This window comes from Suricata suricatta, chromosome 6 (genome assembly GCF_006229205.1).
Source record: "Suricata suricatta isolate VVHF042 chromosome 6, meerkat_22Aug2017_6uvM2_HiC, whole genome shotgun sequence".
NCBI lineage: Eukaryota > Metazoa > Chordata > Mammalia > Carnivora > Herpestidae > Suricata > Suricata suricatta.
In genome coordinates, this window is record NC_043705.1 from 83,196,431 (window position 1) to 83,214,634 (window position 18,204).

Here is an 18,204-nt window from a genome sequence, read left to right on the forward strand (position 1 = left end):
ATACTCTTTGCCTTGCCCTACCTCACAGGGCTATGGTGAGACTCAAGTGCAACAATATGAGAAAAGTCCACGGAGCATGTTAGACCAGGGGGACCTATAAGTAGGACATAAACCAAACTCAGCAATGACACTTTTCAGTACAATTCTGTGAGTTCTGAGCACTGAATGTGGATTAAAACTGATCAGGTAGTTTTATTACAGTAGTCTTCATTTAAAACAAAAATCTGAATAACCTAGTTGTTCGTCAATAACAGAATGGATAAAGAAACTATCAGAACATGGAGTACTCACAGCAAGAAAAATGAATGCACTTTAGTACACACTACACACAGCACTGATAGAAGACACACACAACATATAATATGATTCACTCATAGAAATTATGTTAAAAATAGGGAAAATAAACTCGTTTGGGGAAGGCCGTACAGTATTAAAATTCTACCAAAAATTAAGGAAATAACAATCAGGCCAAAAGGAGGGACCTTGGGACTACAGGCTATATTAAATTTTGTGCAAGTGTACATATGTATGCATGTATGTATGTCCATTGTAAACACTTGTCTACACATATATTTCACAATAAAAGACCAACAATAACAAAAATCCAACTGAATTCTGTATAGATTAAGTTCTATCAATACTGTCCCTTTTTTTAAAGAACTTTTGCCAGAAGTTTCAGTTCCAATCTCAGATATATCAAATTAAGAAATTACTCAATTGGGATCTTATTTAATCTCTTCAAAAAGAAAACATAGTCATTAAGCAGATAGTGGCGATGCAAGTTGACTGCTGGTCTACTTCTTTGTAATTTCTAATTGCTTGGACATTTTCAGGGTCAAATTGAGACGCCTACTTAACAACAGAAGAAACTACAAGGCTATCGTCACCACCTGAGCATATCTTACACCACCGCCCTAAAAGGAAATGCAAAGTCTTATCAGTGACTCACCAGCCGGCTGTGTTTGTGCTATTCTCTTTGGGTAAGTCTTGCTTCGACTTCTTGCCACATTTTGATCTGGCCGAGGAAGTTGAATAGAAAGATCTCGATTCATTTGCAATGCTGTCCTGCCACTTGGAAATGCAATATTTTGGTTAACACAGATAAAACCACACAGCCACAAAATTAAACCACAGCTCATTCACAATATATACAAAGTATGCAGAGAAGAAAAACAGCACAGAGCCATGCAGGCCCTAAGTATATAAGGGTTTTCAATTGGTTCTCATTTCAATGACCAAGGCAGTAATATTAAATTCTAATATGAGAGTCTGAGGTTAGATAGAAGGATGATCTTCCAGAGGGAGAAATTTATTAAAGGGGTTAGGTTTAGACGTAAGTAGAATGATGAGCTAAAAATAGAGGATGCTGATGGTCTTCCAGCTCTACAAATAAGTAATAAATCACGTTGGGCTAAATTATACAATAGCAACAATTCTACATGAATCAACACGTCCCTGGGTTGCACTTACTTATACAGCAAGTTGGAAAGCATGCCCCACAGGACCACTTGGCATGATTTTACCCTGAACCCTACCTACCGTGGCACAACTATTTGTTATGCTCACCTCACCTGTGCCAGATCGAATGCCCAGAAAGATTTAAAGCAAGCGAAAATCCCGCACAAAGTGCTCTTCTCTAAAGAGTCTGAGGGTGCAAGATGGTGAGCTATCCCTGGCAATGGACTAACCTTCAAATAATTTTCTTCAGGATTTGTGTGATTTTGTTTGCTGGATTTCAGTGAACATTCACCTTACTGAAAAATTATTCCACAGCCGCTGAATTTGAGCCCATGAATGACTCTGACTTTCACAGAGGAAAATATCATTTAGGTATAGGAAAAATGCATTTTTGTACGTCTAGTTGGATTCATCACAAAAAGAACCCACGTATGGGAGGAAAAAGGCCATTTCATGGCTCCAAATTTTATTCCTCCTACATTTACAGAATAAATATTAGCAAATCTCTCCCCAAAAGAGATGAGACTTATACAAGCAAAATTCACCTCCTGCACACTTCTGTGAAAGTTCTCCTTTTTACTCCCCCATCTACCTTTATCAGAAATAAAAAGATGCCTGAAACATTCATCAAAGTGGCTGCCCATCAGGCTAGCTGAGGACACCACTTGACACGAGCTACCATGGCAGTTTCCATCTGTGAGTGGCCCTCATGTTCAATGTTGATGGGAACAAGGCAGAGAGGATGAGAGAAAACCTGTGACAGGTTTTCTTTTACTTGAAATTTAACATTTTTTAGAAGTTAGTACATAAGGCAGCACAAATAGCAACAAGTCACTCCCGGAAAGCTAAAAACCAAAATTCCATAAAAGAGCAGAATTCCATTTTTATAAGTGGTTTGAAGTATAAAGATAAGAGCTACTTACAACAGACTTTATTATCACAAAGACTTGGATACTGTATACTTCATTGCTGAGAGGAAAAAATATTTGCCCTGAAAATACAACTCAGTATGTGGACCCACTGTGGCATTTCACAATGAGATTTTATTTTATCATTCAATTTCTCCTCATGGCTTCCCTCTCAGGAACAAAGAAGAAATGAGGAAATCATATTACACAATTAATAAAACTAAGGTCCAGAAACATAGACTGATCGGCCACAGCCTGCACAGGGCTCAGGGCTGGACTGAGCTTTCTGACCTCCAGCTGGTTGTTGTGAAAGCCTGGCAGCCTGAGAGAAAGGGCAGAACACTGAACCAACTGCTTTGAAGTTACAAGCTCAGTTTGTGCGTTTGTTTGTTTGTTTAAATTTAAAAAATTTTTTTAATGTTTATTCATTTTTGAGAGAGAGACACACACATAGAGCACAGGCATGGGAGGGACAGAGAGAAAGGGAGACAGAATCTGAAGTAGGCGCCAGGCTGCGACTGTCAGCACAGAGCTTGACGCAGGGCTCGACCAGGAGCTGTGAGATCATGACCTGAGCCTAAGTCGGACACTTAACTGACGGAGCCACTCAGGTGCCCCACAAGCTCAGTTTAAAATATAGCTCTGCGATAATTGTGTGGTCTTCAGCAGATTCTTTTTAAAATCTCTTGGAGCCCCCTTTTCCTCATTTAAAATAAATTTCTTTTGCTTAATGTTTACTTATTTTTGAGAGACAGAGCATAAGCAGGGGAGGGGCAGAGAGGGAGGGAGACACAGAATCGGAAGCAGGCTCCAGGCTCCAAGCTGTTACCACAGAGCCTGATGCGGGGCTTGAACCTGTAAACTGTGAGATCATGACCTGAGCCAAAGTCAGATGCTTAGCCAACTGAGCCACCCAGACACGCTCCCCCCCGACCAAAAAATTAAAATATATTTCTACTTGGGGCACCTGGGTGGTACAATCAATTGAGAGTCCAACTCGTGACTGGCTCAGGTCATGATCTCATGGTTCATGTGTTCAAGATCCTCTTTGGACTCTGAACTGACCATCTGGAGCCTGCCTGGGATTCTCTCTCTCCCCCTCTCTGTCCCGCCTCTGCTTGCGTGCACTCTCTCTCTCTCTCAAGATAAATAAACCTTAAATATACATATGTATATATGTATATGTGTGTATATATGTATACATGTACATTTAAGGTTTATATATATGTATATGTGTGTGTGTGTGTGTGTGTGTGTGTGTGTGTGTGTGTATTTCTGCTTATTCAGACTACTTCCTAGCAGAAATATTCGTGTGGTATTCTTACTATTTCCTTGCAGCAGAAAGTACTTGATGAAAAGAGAGATTTACAGTGTGAAAAACAAGAGTTCCGATGCATGTCCAGTGGCTCTCCAGAGTAACCCAAAAGAGCTTTTTCCCTATCATCACCCACTTTCCTGCCTCCGCACACTCTGGTACACACACTCTAGTCCTATGCGAGCATTTCTGATGGGCTCAGAGAAAGAGGTATCAGTGAACCACAAAATACTTGATCAGTGTCTATTTCAAATTATTGCTATGGATAATAAAACAACAACAAAAGAACTAGACTGTCTGATTTCAGCTCCGTTTTCCCACACATTTAGAACTTTTGAAATGACTGGCAGTCACCTATCACTACAAATGTCAAAATTTTCCTTCTTGGTAATTCATTTTTCTAAGAGATGTTGGAATCTTCTTGGTATTCTGCAACCCCAAGATGCAGGAAAGAGAGTAAAGACAAGAACTCTTCTTCTGTTGCACACACCCCACCAGAAAGATACACACAATTGTACACACAAACCAGGCAGACAGCCACACTCACAAACCACAGCCACCTGTTCTGCTGTCCCTTATCCCCCAGGCTCCAAAAGCCGGAAGGGTGAAGGAGGGGCTGCCTGTGTTCCCAGGACTCTGCCCCTATCCCCTGGAGTCTCCAGAACATCTCAAGAAAGGAGTAAGCATATGATGTTTGTTAAAGGCTGGTTGTTTTTCCACTTTGACAATCAACAGAGTCCACATGCTGGCGCCCACCCAGCAGTCAGAGCCCCACCTCGGCCAGAGCCTAGCTCTGGGCCTTGGGATGAAACGTCTTTCTTCCGGGGATATGGTAATGTTAATGCTTCCCACACACAGACACGGAGATTTGCGTTTCACTATGACTTACTAGGGAGTTAATACCATCCACAAAATTAGAACAGATTTAGTGGAGCTTCCAATTCTGCAAAGGTTACCTTTAATTACTTTCTTGGAAGAAATGATATTTAATATGCAAAATCCAATAACTCCCTAATAATAATTCCCAGTAGCCACAACATTTGCATTTCAATAAATTTGAGAAATCAGGTATGGGTAAGTTTGTGGAAACCAACTGCAGCATATGTTAAATGGCATAATTACAATTTTAATAGCATGAACACTGACAGATGCTTTTTCACTAGCTTTATTTCAGTGACAAGGAGATAGATTTACACATTCTCTCTACAAACCTCAAAATGTTTATGCCCCAACTGGAAAAATAGCCCAAATACTATGAGCTCTTCTTCTCAATACAAAAGTAAATACTCTTTCCTTAAATTTCTGATAATTCCATCACTATCTAAGGAAGAACCTTGGTAACCTGAAGGTTAAATTTTTAGATATCAATGAATATTTTCTATTTCTTGACTATAAAAATGTTGGTTTTTTTTTGAGAGAGAGAGAGAGAGAGTGTGGCCTAGGAAGGGCAGAGAGAGACAGACACAGAATCTGAAGCAAGCTCGGAGTTTTCAGCACAGAGCCCAATACAAGGCTCAACCCATGAGCTGTGAGATCATGACCTGAGCCGAAGTGTTAACTAACTGAGCCACCCATGTGCCCCTCAATGAATATTTTCATCCAAATACCAAGAATATCTCTAATACAATAACAGTTAAGTTTCAGTAATCAAATGAGCAAATAGTCCAAGTGAATACTATATAAAGATAAACACACTGAGCATTTACTATTAATCACTCTTTTATTGATTATCTCTGGTTTCAAATTCAGGACCAAAAAAAAAAGTGGGTGAAAAAAGAGGAACTAAAATCTGGCATACCACTGTCCTGCCAACAACGGACTTGGCTTTAAGTCTCCTGGGTAAGAATTTCATTTAGTGAGGTCTCCAGGGCAACAGATAGAACAGTGTCCCACTTCTAGAGTGGCATTCAGGCACCCTATTGGGGCTGTATAGGGCCTGGGACCTGCTTCACTGTAGTTCTCTGAAGGCAAAAGTGGTTAGACCTGGTTCTCTGTATCTCTGGGACCTAGTATGCAATATTTTGCCTTGCATATCACAGGCTCGCCACTTAAAGGAACGAATTGAACCAAAACAAGTTCTTTTTCACAACATAGAAGGTTCTCATTTTTAAGGCAGGTATTAGGAAAAGATCCAATCAAGTTTTTCCTGCAACATGCTCAGGATTTGCCTAATGGTCAAAAGCAAGGGCTTTGGAGTTGGACTGCCAGGGAAGGGATTACTTTCCTGCTTCCTGGCTGGGTTAACTTGAAGAGTGATGTGGTGTCGCTGAACCTTAGTTTCCTCACATATTAAGGGGGATAATATTTAGAAGAAAGCAATGATTCAGTGAAGCAATAAATGGAAAACATTTAGCACAATACATGGCACTTAGTAACTGCTCAGTAAAACTGACACAATTTTAGCATTACTACAGGTAGGTTTTATGGTGTAGGAAACATGATTTGATCCACAACATAAGTACACATGGTGTTACAACAGGGGTTGGCTAGTTCCAAGAACACCAGTCAGCTACAATTCAGGATATCTACTTTGTTTCATAATCACATCATTAGAAATAAAGTGGTAATTGTATCAAAATGAATTTCTGAAGATCCTAAGCTCTACTACATTCTAAAAGCCCTGAAGTTAACATAGCTAATACAGACATTAAACAGGCTGTTTTTGTCAAGGAAGTTTTAGTAAACTGTTACACTTTTGAAATTCTTTGGCAGAAAAGTAAAAAAAGAAATTTAAGTTCTAAATTGTGTGTATGTGGACAACTGAATTAAATATTTGTTTATTCACACATACACACACTTCCCCAAAGAAAAAATGCCATTTACCTGTACCGGCGCTTATAACTCATGGATCCAAACTTGCTGAGTTTTCTTGACAATGAATTTGACTCATTTTCTGGCATCCTAATACATTTTTAAAAGAAAATCAGATAAGGATTCATAAATACAGGTATTTATACAACCCTTGAGCAAAAGCTACGTAAAAAATACAGTGCAACACTGTTTCATAGCTAGTCGAAATAGTTTATTTATTCTACATACTGGCAGGAAATAATTATCAGTTATTTTAAGCTAACATTTGAAATACACCCATTCTCTAGGATTTTATGTATGGATAATATCAGAGTGTTCATAGCTTCTGCAAGCTTTTATTTATACATCATTGCCCTTTGGAAGCTTCAGTTGTGAATCAACTTACTTTCTCTACTGAAATTAAGAACTATGTCACTATATTGATGTACCCATGCCATGGCTTTCACGACAGATCTGATGCTCTGTTTTACTCTTCTTTATATTCTAGAACTTCCCATTCCAGAGTACCTTCAACAGACACCTTCCATGTGGAGCTCCCTGGCCCAGCCCCACTGGACTAGAGGCGATGTTTCAGGCTGGCTGGGCCACATCCATCAACTAATATAAACTCCATAAAGGACATCGCTCATTTTATAAGAATACTTCTCCAACATCATGCAATTGGGGAGAAGTGCTCCATGTAAATTGAGTAGGAATAAGGGGAAGAATTAAGAATGAAGCTTTAAATTTAAAAGCAAAAAATAAAGCTTATATATTACTTGACAGGATTTGGCTTTATCTTTATACCAGAAGGATGTGAAACACAAAGTGTCACTACAATCCATTGTCAACTCTGTACTCTCCTCTTACTTGACATCTTGGGAGCATGCAATGCAATTGTTGACTTCTTATTCACCATGGCATTTTCCTCTCTATTTTCCATTTTCCCACACACTCTAGTCCATCTTACACTCCTTCATTGGCTCTTATACTGACCTCTAAATGCTGGGAGGGTCCCACAGCTCAGTCCTAGGCTTTCTGTTCTCTTTCTTCACTTTTTCCACTGATGATCACATCCAGTCCCCTTTGCCTTAAATATCTAGTAAATTTACATGGTCAGCTCTGGTCTTTCCAATAAGTCCTGAACACCCAACTGCCTGCTGCACACCTCTACTTAGTTGGCTATTTAGTAGGTCCACAGAACATTTACTTTCCATCAACACCAAAGCTGCATTCTCTCTCTATATACAGAGAGAGAGAGAGAGAGTGATAGATAAATGTCCTTGACCCTTTCTTATAGTAGGAGCAAAGAAGGTATCTGTGTCTGTGTGTGTATTAATATGATTCAGAAAATTAGGTGGCTGAGAAAAATTAATAGAAGGGAAACACATCTAAATTTCTCCTTATAGACAAAAAAGAATACATGTTATAAAAACAAATGCACTTTTCATTTCTTAAAACAATGCACAATACTTTCACATTAACATACCTGAAAAATGTATGATGTTCTACACTACACTTCCAAAGATGCTTGCAAGCAGTTTTACTTCGAGCTTCAAAAAAGAATGAGGTTTCGTTGCACTGAGAGAAAAAAAAAGAGAGAGAATATGAATTTACTGACTGTAATAGTCTTCAGATGACAGCCACCTTGTAGGTATCAAAAGTTCGAGTAAGCCAAGAAATTATTAACCCATAAACAAAAAAAATAATTATCTCTTGGTAACTATTTTTGGACGGCTGCCTTCAAACCGTCTTCAATAATTAAAATTACAAAATGTGCGTTCCACATAAATCACAGGGCCGTCACCTTCATCACCTACTTCTTCGTCACCCCTGACCATGGATAAGCAGGGCCAGGAAGCACTGCAAGCTTTTCCATCATAAATGGGAACCCAACCCGGACGACACTGACTGCGTGGAAATCAACCCCCAATAAAAACGAGATGCCCATAAACCCAGTTATTAACTCTATTACTTTCAGGGATGTACACGTCACATTTAAAATGATGGCTACAGAGTCTCAGGAGGGGCCGACGTGAGGAGGGACAACCACAGTGGTGTCCTCAGAGCAAACTGAATAATGTCCAGTTACTGGGTGAATTAAACTAAATGATATGACCAATCTAAAGTATATAATAGATACACATTAAATTTCAACTATCCAATAGCTACATAGCTATATATAACTATGAGAAATAAAGGCAATATTAGAGATCATTCTAATTGTGCACAAGATATTTACTTTTTTAAGTGACTGAATACGCAACCACACAAAAGATAATCTAAGTACTAAAATAATAAACCACAAATTCTGTGAAGTTCTATAATTTTTTTTAATCTAAAACTAAATTAGCAAACCTAAGCCTCAAATGCAGAAATGCCCCGGAAAGAGATTTCTATGGATTTATAAGCACAAAATTGTCAATGCAGATGAATAATGGAAAAAGATCCTTCCCACCTTTTAATAAGGACAGAACATTTATATGCATGAAATTTCCTCCAAGTCCATCTGGAATGAAGCTGCCCAGTTTAGAAGTTTATTTGTAAGATGAAAGGGTGTGATGAAAACAGAGCCAATATATGCATGTTACAGCAAGGCTGCCTATAATTCCAAAACCTTGTGAAGTGGAGAAAGGAACTTAAGACAATTCCCAGGTTTCTGGTTTGGAGAATGCTAACTAATGAAATACAGCAGGTAGAAAAAATTGGGCATTTGGATGGCAAGGGAAGGGATAGTAAGTTCAGGCTATTTTGACTTTGAGGTGCCCATGGAATGGGCGACTAAACACTTCGAGTGGGCCAGGAGACATGCAGACACAGAGCTGAAGAGACAGGCCACACCTGCTGACACAAATGACTTCACTCAAGAGCATAAAAGAGATTGTTTCCGGAAAAAGAACAAAATGGGTAAAGATAAAATCACAACCAGGATGCGTGTGAAGAAGGAGGGGGTGGCGGGTGGGGGGAGTCAAAATGGAACAGGAGGCTATGGTGGCAGAGAGGCTGGAAGGAGAGCACAAGGCTCAACTGACCCGGAAAGTTCAAACAGGGTTTGAAAGAAGGTGACTGCAGTTCACAGTAAGGCATTTTCAGTGACTTTCATGGAAGGGGCAGGGATTACTCAAGTAGAGATAAGGGAGCAGAGTCAATGAATTCAGAAAGGGCAATCCTCAAAAGCAAAAGAAATGGGGGAAGGAGGTGCACAGGAGGTCACATAAGATCCTTGGGGGCAGGGTGGGAAACGAAGCATCCTGTCAGGAGATGGGAATGCTTAGAGGGGAGGAGTTTTTCCTTTTCCTTTTCTTCTTTTCATATGTAATATACACACACAGTAAAAATGCCAGAAGTTACCAAAATGGGTACACACTGATAACTAAAATCTTGCTCCCATTGTTGTTCCCAATTGCCTTCCCCAGAGGCAACCACTACCAAACTATCAAGAGTTTCTTAAAATGTGGCGCCTGGGTGGTTCAGTCAGTTAAGCATCCGTATCTTGATTTCAGCTCAGGTCATGATCTCACAGTGGTGAGACTGAACCTCATGTGGGGACTCTGTCTCCCTCTGTCTCTGTCCCTCCCCTGCTTATGCTTACTCTCTTGCTCTCTCACTCTCTCTCTCAACATTAATAAATAAACTTAAAAAAAAAAGAGTTGCTTATATAAGAGGTATGTGTTTTTAAGGTCACTGTATTATCCAAAAATCTAATGCACAGGTCATTTATTTTAAAATAATTTTGCTTGGGACACCTGGGTGGCTCAGTCGGTTAAGCGTCTGGCTTCGGCTCAGGTCATGATCTCACAGTTCATGGGTTCGAGCCCCGTGTCAGGCTCTGTGCTGACAGCTAGCTCAGAGCCTGAAGCCTGCTTCAGATTCTGTACCTCCCTCTCTCTCTGACCTTCCCCTGCTCACACTATCTCTCTCTCTCAAAAATAAATAGAAAACATACAAAAAAATAATTTTGCTTGTGATTGCATTGTATCAGCATAAATGATTAAGATAAAGCACAGGACACGCTGTTCTCTCCCCACCACCACCTTCCTCAGTATCTACACTCCACCTTCCTGTGCCTTCCAACAACTAAAGTAGTACATGCACCAGGACATACTATACGTTATCACTGACAAGAAAAGGTGGCTGATGAGGACCATTCTGTGACATTGACACTTGAACATTCTAGCAAGAGCTTCCAAAAAAAAAAAAAAAAAGGTGGGATTTGCACACCCAAAAACAAATTTTCAACAAGGTATTTAATTACATATAACCCAGATTTATAGAAACAGAGGAGAAACAAAAAAGCGTTCTATCTTTAAAATATAGTAAATCCTTGGGTGCCTGGGTGCCTCAGTTGGTTAAGTGTCTGACTTTGGCTCAGGTCATGATCTCCCGGTTCGCGGGTTCCAGTCCTGTGTTAGGTTCTATGTTGAAAGTTCAGAGCCTTAGCCTATTGTGGATTCTGTGTCTCCCACTCTCTCTGTCCTTCCCCCACTTGTGCTCGCTCTCTTTCTCTCTCTCTTTTAAAAAATAAAAAAAATATTTGAAAAATAAATAAATAAATAAGTAAAGTAAATCCCCTCAAACTTTCCTTGGACTGGTTTTCATAATGTTCTTCACATTAATGTCTATATTCTTCTTCTTTTCAAATAGAGATCCAGTCACGGGGTACCTAATAATTTTTTTAACTACCATCACCTAATGAAAGGAGAAAACATCTTAAGATCTGACCGTAATTGGGTTTTCTCAAGTTTCCTTGGGTACAAATATATTAAAGGAACAAAAGAGGCTCCCACAGGCCTCCTAATTACTTCTGCCCTGTGCAAATGACAAGTATGAACTCATTCTCCATTTATAAGGGGCTGTAACACCAGCTACCAGGTTTTTATCCCACTGTCAGCAGAATAATCCAAATACTAAAAGGAGGGTTAACATAACTAAAAAAGAAACCAGGAATTCTGAATAAATTCCGTGCATTTTTGCCACTTAACTGCTGATGCGAACAGCATGATGTGGCATCACAACGTCTCTGTCTCCCACTAAACCTTTTCTAAACAGACCAACACAATTAGCCCCTTTCTATTCATTCAAAGATGAGTAGATGCTTAACTTCAGAAATCCCTTCCAACCCTCTGCTAAAATACTTTATCCAGGCATCAACTGCTTGCTTTTGGCAAAAGCACTCAAACACCTTCATAACTTTTGTCGTTTCATGCCAGAAACAAAGCTACGTGCCGAATCTTTTTTTTTAATACAGGCTTTTATAATATTTTTATTTTATAAACCTAACAGTTTAAATCGCCTGTATCTCAAGTACCATGTGGGGGCTTCATTGCACCTTGAAGCCCTAGGTAAACTTGGCTCACACTCCCAGTTCGATCATTTGTAAGAATTCAGGGCCTGTATCAATCATACTGGTGAATTCCCAACCTAACTCCCTCAGATCTCTCTGTTTCTTTTCCCACCTTTGCTGGGTGTTTTTATCTTTGCAAGCTTCAAGAAACAAATCTACTTCAGCGTGGCCTCTCTGGAGTGTACTGAGATTGCTGGCAGGGTCCTGGAGGGGCTCGCATCAGCTGCGCACTACACAATTTCTACACCGGGCAGCTAACAACTCTGATTGCCTCTCCCAAGCCTGCCCCTGGTCGCCACACCCAGCCCGTGCTCTAGGGATTCCTCTGCTGCTGTCTTGGGAAGCAGCCACAACAGGACTGTCTGACTCCCCAGCCTCCCTAGAATTGTGGAGGCAAACATCTTCTCAATCCTATTATACGTATGTCCCACCTCCAAGGTCACAGAAGTAACCTAAAGTACACTGCATAGGTACATATTTTTAAAAGATTAGTACTTTCACCATAGTGAGATGCAATCATTACATAAATACTGGAAAGGCCTTCAGCAGAGAGGTTTCCAGTCATCAGCGATCCACAGAGGCAAAGAAGAAGACTGAAGGAAGTACAAGTCTAAAGTATTGTATGTGTTTTTTTTAAGTGCAATCTCGTCAAGAGTTGTGATTGACTTGTAGGCACTAGGGGGAAAAACAAACCCAACCAAGGGCGGACAGCCAATGACTGAAATAACCTGATTACTGATAAAGCAAAGGCAGGCAAGGGATGCAAACGAAAGTAGATACCAAGAGATGTCTCAAAAGGTTAAATGTTTTGAAAAATGTTATGATTTTAAGTGGTGAGACTGAATGAGTTCTGTTTTAAAAACCGAATGATGTCTGTACACAGGAGAGAGCAGGCACAATGTCTGTTTCGGTGCCTGTCTCCGAGTTTGCCACAGCTCTCCCTCCGAGGCATCCCAAGTTCAGTCAAGAAGTCACAGTGAGCCCTGCAATAAAACAATCTTCTTCTTTGGAAAAGAAAGTCAGGCACAGGTACATGTTTTCAAGGAAGGGTCTTTTCAGTGCTCTGGATTAGAAAATAGTACACGGCACATACACACACACCCCCAACACATACACCCCAGTTGCTTTTTAAAAATTCCTTTTGAAATGCAAGTAATATGGTTTGAATTAAAAATCACAGTGCATTTCAGGAGGGCACTAGGAGAATCAATTTCCATTCCTGCATATATATTTTATAATAAAAGAATAAAAACAAAAATATTCCAGTACTCTTTTGTCAGCTGTGTGGGAGATATTCCAAAACATAGACTAAAATGTGAAAAACCTTTTTATGGATGAATAAATTGATTGCTTGATGAATAACTGTACATAACTCTTCCTAGCTCACAGAAACACAAATTATAGCGTTGGAAAGGATGTGTCAGATTCTGTTGCTTCTCCCCTTTTTCCTTTTCCTCTCAAAAATTCAAAAAGAGAAAACATGAGCCCAAACATGAGAGAATATTTGTATCATGTTTCAGTAAACTTTGAAGACGATTATTCTGCTGCCTACTTGAGAAAATACATAGATGCAAATCTAGGAATCCAGATGCTTGGCTTTTGTTGTTGTTTTACTCTATCTTTTCCTCACTTTCTCTTTAGAGAAACCACAGCATTTAGTAAAATGTTCACACTTCCCTCTTATACTTGCAGACTTACATTTTTAATGATAATCTTTATCCCTAGTTTATAAATGCTAAAGGTTTTTAAGTAATAAGTGTTATTAAAGCTTGTTCAAATGAAGGCATGTCTGGTAAGGTCTATTGATACTCAACTTAAAAATGTTTCACAGCAGAATTTTACAATTTTTTCCAAATAAGGGGCCCATGTGTTTTAATTAGAGAGAAAGTCAACACACATAATAGCAAGGGAAGCAAAGGCAAAGGCATGGCCTGGGAAGACCTGCTCCCCTTCCTGCCTTGGCACAAGCTACTCACCAGCTGAGACTGGTCAAGAACAAGGTGCTCCCCGAGCCCTTCCTGTGCGAAGCTCTAGTAGCCTTACATGGCATGATGCCAAGACAATTCCAATTCAGAGACATAATTGTGGTGCCTATTATAAGTCCAACTTCAGATTAGGTGCCTTCAACCTCACAACAACCCTGGAAGGCAGATTTTTATCATTCTCACTTTATAGCTAAGGAAATGTAGGCTACGTGTTGCTTAGTGAATTGTCCAAAGTTGGTAAGTGGGAGGCCTGGACCCAAACCATACTATCTGACCATAGGTCTAGCAGCCCGTCTCTGAATCTGAGAAATGCCAAACCAAGCTGTTGTGTGGCATCAGGATCCAATTATTAGTAACAGAGCCACACTTAGGCATACATGAGGGAGAATGTTCCATCTGTACTTCCAGGTGTGCTCACACCTTGGAGGTGGAAATACAAATGGCACAAAAACACTAGATGGAGAAGGGGATATGGAAATGTCTAATAAAACTACATATGCACTTTTAATCTGACCATGCAATCCCAGTCCTGGGAATTTACCCCAAAGATATCTCCTTCAGTGATATAAAAATACATATTCACAAAGTTACTGACTGAAGGAAAATTTATAATTGCAAACTACTGAAAACTACCTAAATTGTCCCAGCATAAGAGATTGGTTGAGTAAACTATGGTTCAAACACTCACTGGAGTCCCATATAGCTGAATAAAAGAACAAGAAAGCTCTCAATGGACTGGTAGACAGAGATTTCTAGGAGGTATTACTAGGGGAAATAAGGAAGGAGGAAAAAAATTTTTTTTTAAGCTTACTTATTTATTTTGAGAGAGCGCATGTGCACAAACTGGGCAAGGGCAGAGAGAGGGAGGGACAGAATCCCAAACAGGGTCTGTGCTGATGGCTCGATGTGGGGCTCGAACTCACAAACTGTGAGATCATGACCTGAGCTTAGCTCGAGAGTCAGACACTCAACCAACTGTGCCACCCAGGCTCCCTGAGAAGAAAAATATTCTAAATGTGTTTATCTTCACAAACAGAAACACAAGAAAGATAACCATAAAATACCTTACCTTTAAGGAAAGGTAGGGAAACAGGACTGAAAGAATATGGGAATTTGTGGTACTTCTCTGTGCCTTTCTGTACAGATTTGACCTGTGGAAGCATCTTAATCTTCCACATCTTCAAAAAATAAAACAAATAAAAATACAAAGGGGACCTAAAAATGAAAGCAAACTGAGACAAGTAAACCTAACTAGATCTCAAATGGAGAGCAAAACCACAGTACTCGGGAAAGCTGAAGGAAGGGCCAACCCTAGTCAATTCTGAACATAGCGCTTGACTATATGCCCTCTCTCTTGGCAGGATGGTATGTGAGTGAACTGCAAACAACTGTAATTTTAGCGGTTTGGGCAAAGCAATTCTGCAACTATTTGAGATATGTTTTAGAACTGAGCAAACATGTAAATGTCTTTCTATTGTTGGGAGCCAAGGTTCTCAGGACATATAAATATGAAATGAAGAAAGGTCAGAAAGAACTCTGTGGGGATGGATGGAAATTGGAGATATGATATGAATGCATGATTTCTACAATGAGTATGAGCATGTTTATATGCACACATATGTATATATGTATTTATATTTGTATGTATGCATATATGTGTATATTCCTTAGCTTTATCCACTGAAAAGGCCAAAAAGCAAAGTCACCCAATGGCAAGGACCACATCTAACACCCATATCTTAACCCTTCCTGTCTAAACAGAACCAAGGCTCCTTGGAAAAATGGCTGATAGCAGGGAAAATGTAGGTAGAGGATGCACCTGAAATGCCACATTGTACTTGTACCAAAAAGGAAGAAAATGGCCAAAAAATGATAGAGTCGGGTCAAAAGGGCACAAGAGCCAGATTTAAGGAGCCTTCACTGACTAAATCTAGGACAACATGAGCATCAAAAAATTAGGTACAGTAATGTATCATAAACCACTGGGGGAAAAAAAGGAATTAGTATGCCCAGGCTGATAAGACAGATGAATATAAGAGAGAAAAGTTGTGGCTCTTGCTTAAAGTGGAATGCCAAGGGCTGCCTGACCAACATGGAGAGTGGGGAAGAGCTAAAAAAATCAGCATTTTACAAGCATCCCAGTAAAAGATCAGATCAGTCAAGAATCCTCAATGCATACTAAATCTACAGGGAAAGTTTGAAGAGAAGCATGGTATTTGCACTGAATTAAAGTATCTCCCCACAGATGACTTATTAGTTGTGAAAACAATAACTATATGGTGGAAAATCAACTCAACATCCTGATTAGGTGATCAAACTTAGTAAAACCACCAAATGACGGATGGCCATCATGTACCTCCAGATGTGATACCCTAAGGAGGACATGATCACCTCTGCAGCTTTCCAGCTGAGAAACAAGGATCTGCAGTCCAATCACAAGAAAAACAAACATGAAATGAGAAGCTTTCTATTGTTAAAAAGTGGGGCAGAACTGTATTCTTCCAAAATGTAAATTCCAAAAGAACCCTAAAAACCGTCACAAGTGTTCCAGATTAAAGAAGTCTAACTGGATTCTGTACTGGAGAGGAAAAATGCTGTAAGGGACCTTATTAGCCTAACCAATAAAACTGGAATGTAGAAAGTAGATGGTAGAAGTGTATCAACATAAACTTGTTAAATCAATAACTGTGGTTCCCTCAGAGAGCATTCCAATTCTTAGCAAATACACACTGAAGTACTGGGAGACATGTAACACATGAAACCCTCAAATCCTTCAGAAAAGAATTGTTTGGGGGTGGGAAATGAAAAGGGAAATGGAGCCAAATGTTAACTGTGATTGTTAAGGAATAATAGGTGACTGTGTTCTTTGCAATATTTTCATTTTTGCCACTTTTTGTAAATTTGCAATTATTTTCATATAAGAAGAGTATTTTTAGATCTATAGTTCCACTTAAAATGTGAAAGAATCCCCAGCTTACGTAAGTGAGACCTCTTGGGCTTGCTGACAAACAGTGACTGCCCTGGCCACCAGCACTTCCCGTGTACTTTTCTCAAAGAGTTCGGCCAAGTGGGTCTAATTACTGGTGGCCAAACTTGCCAGGAACCTTTTGGGTCTACATCCTGTCACACTGGGTAAGTTTAGCTGAGGTTAGTTTCATGATGTATTAAACATAAAAGTAATCACAGCCTCTTTTTTCATTTATTCAACAAATGCACATGACAACCTCTGGGCTTAGTGTTGGGGGCTACATGTTCTGTTGATGAAACCAAGGCATTTGGGAAAAAGCATTCACAAAAATATTCCATCTGCTACCCATCAGAAGCCTCAGTGCCTCGCAAATCCACCCACTTCCCTCCATCCTTGTGGTGACAGCTGTCTCGTCACCTCTCCTGATTAACCTGCAGTCTCCTCGAGTGCCTGCCTCTGTGCCCCACACCACAGCCACTTTCCTCACAGTGGGTAAAGCCCAGGGCTTGAGGCATAACTCAGTTTTCCCACCCATGCTCAAATCCCCTAGCCACCCGACAGGTAAGAGAACCCTTCTTCCACAAAAGGTGAGACTCAACTATGCGCTGGGATCATCTCACTTCTACTGGGCCTTCTAGCTCCACCATTAGGGTAGATGAGCAGACATGGAAAACCAGCTCTCACTCCCTTCCGATAACCACAGCTTCTCTACCTTCATCCGCCTTGAATCCACTGGACCCAATCTTATTATGGTCCCGTAATCTCAGTTATCCCCAAATGATGCTCAGCACATCCCCTAGTCCGTCTCCTTCTCCTACCATCACCTTACTCCTGAAACCCCTCCTTCCTGCCCTCTGGAATTCATGGCCTAGCATTAGTAAGTTCCCTTTGCCCCTCAGTCTGCCCTCTTATACTGCCTTCACCCTTCTGGGCCAGGAGAAAACCTAGCTCTCCCCTGAGGACATATTCTTAATTGCAGTCCACCTGAGTGACAGGTAGCTCTGCCTTTTGCCCCCCCATGTTCTCATATCACCAGGCCTGAGAGTGAAGACTCCTCTCTGTTCCCCAAGGCCACTTTTAGACCATTCTCTCCTCTTCCCCATAGAACTGCTAGCTTTGAGACTCATACCTCACCTGCCATCTCTCTGATGACTGTCATCCTTAAGGTCATCTCCCTCACATATCACTACTACTGCAGTCATAGTCACACTCTCCAACACTTCTCTTGGGTTAACTATTCCAAGTTTCTATATGTAAACAGAAACAATCCCTCCAACACCCAGACATCTCAGTTCTCTGAACTTCTCAATGATATTGTCTTCATCCCTATCCCAACCACTCACTCCTGTTCGTGAAACTCCATACAAAGGCTTCTCAGCTTCGGCTCTACTGACATGTATGGGAGCATATTCAACCCCTACCCTCTAGACGCCAGG

The 18,204-nt window shown here is 40.3% G+C and overlaps 1 protein-coding gene across 7 annotated transcripts in view; it reads right to left on the reverse strand.

Annotated features, from left to right (window-relative positions):
- EPB41L4A (erythrocyte membrane protein band 4.1 like 4A) overlaps positions 1-18,204 on the reverse strand; it is a 250,929-nt gene that overhangs the window by 71,507 nt on the left and 161,218 nt on the right. For all 7 annotated transcript variants that reach the window (XM_029942700.1, XM_029942701.1, XM_029942697.1 and 4 more), the window contains 3 exons: positions 7,961-8,052; positions 6,505-6,582; positions 950-1,071 (listed from right to left, as the gene is read on the reverse strand). In XM_029942700.1, the coding sequence (XP_029798560.1) occupies positions 950-1,071; positions 6,505-6,582; positions 7,961-8,052 (292 nt within the window). The remainder of the gene's footprint in view (positions 1-949; positions 1,072-6,504; positions 6,583-7,960; positions 8,053-18,204) is intronic.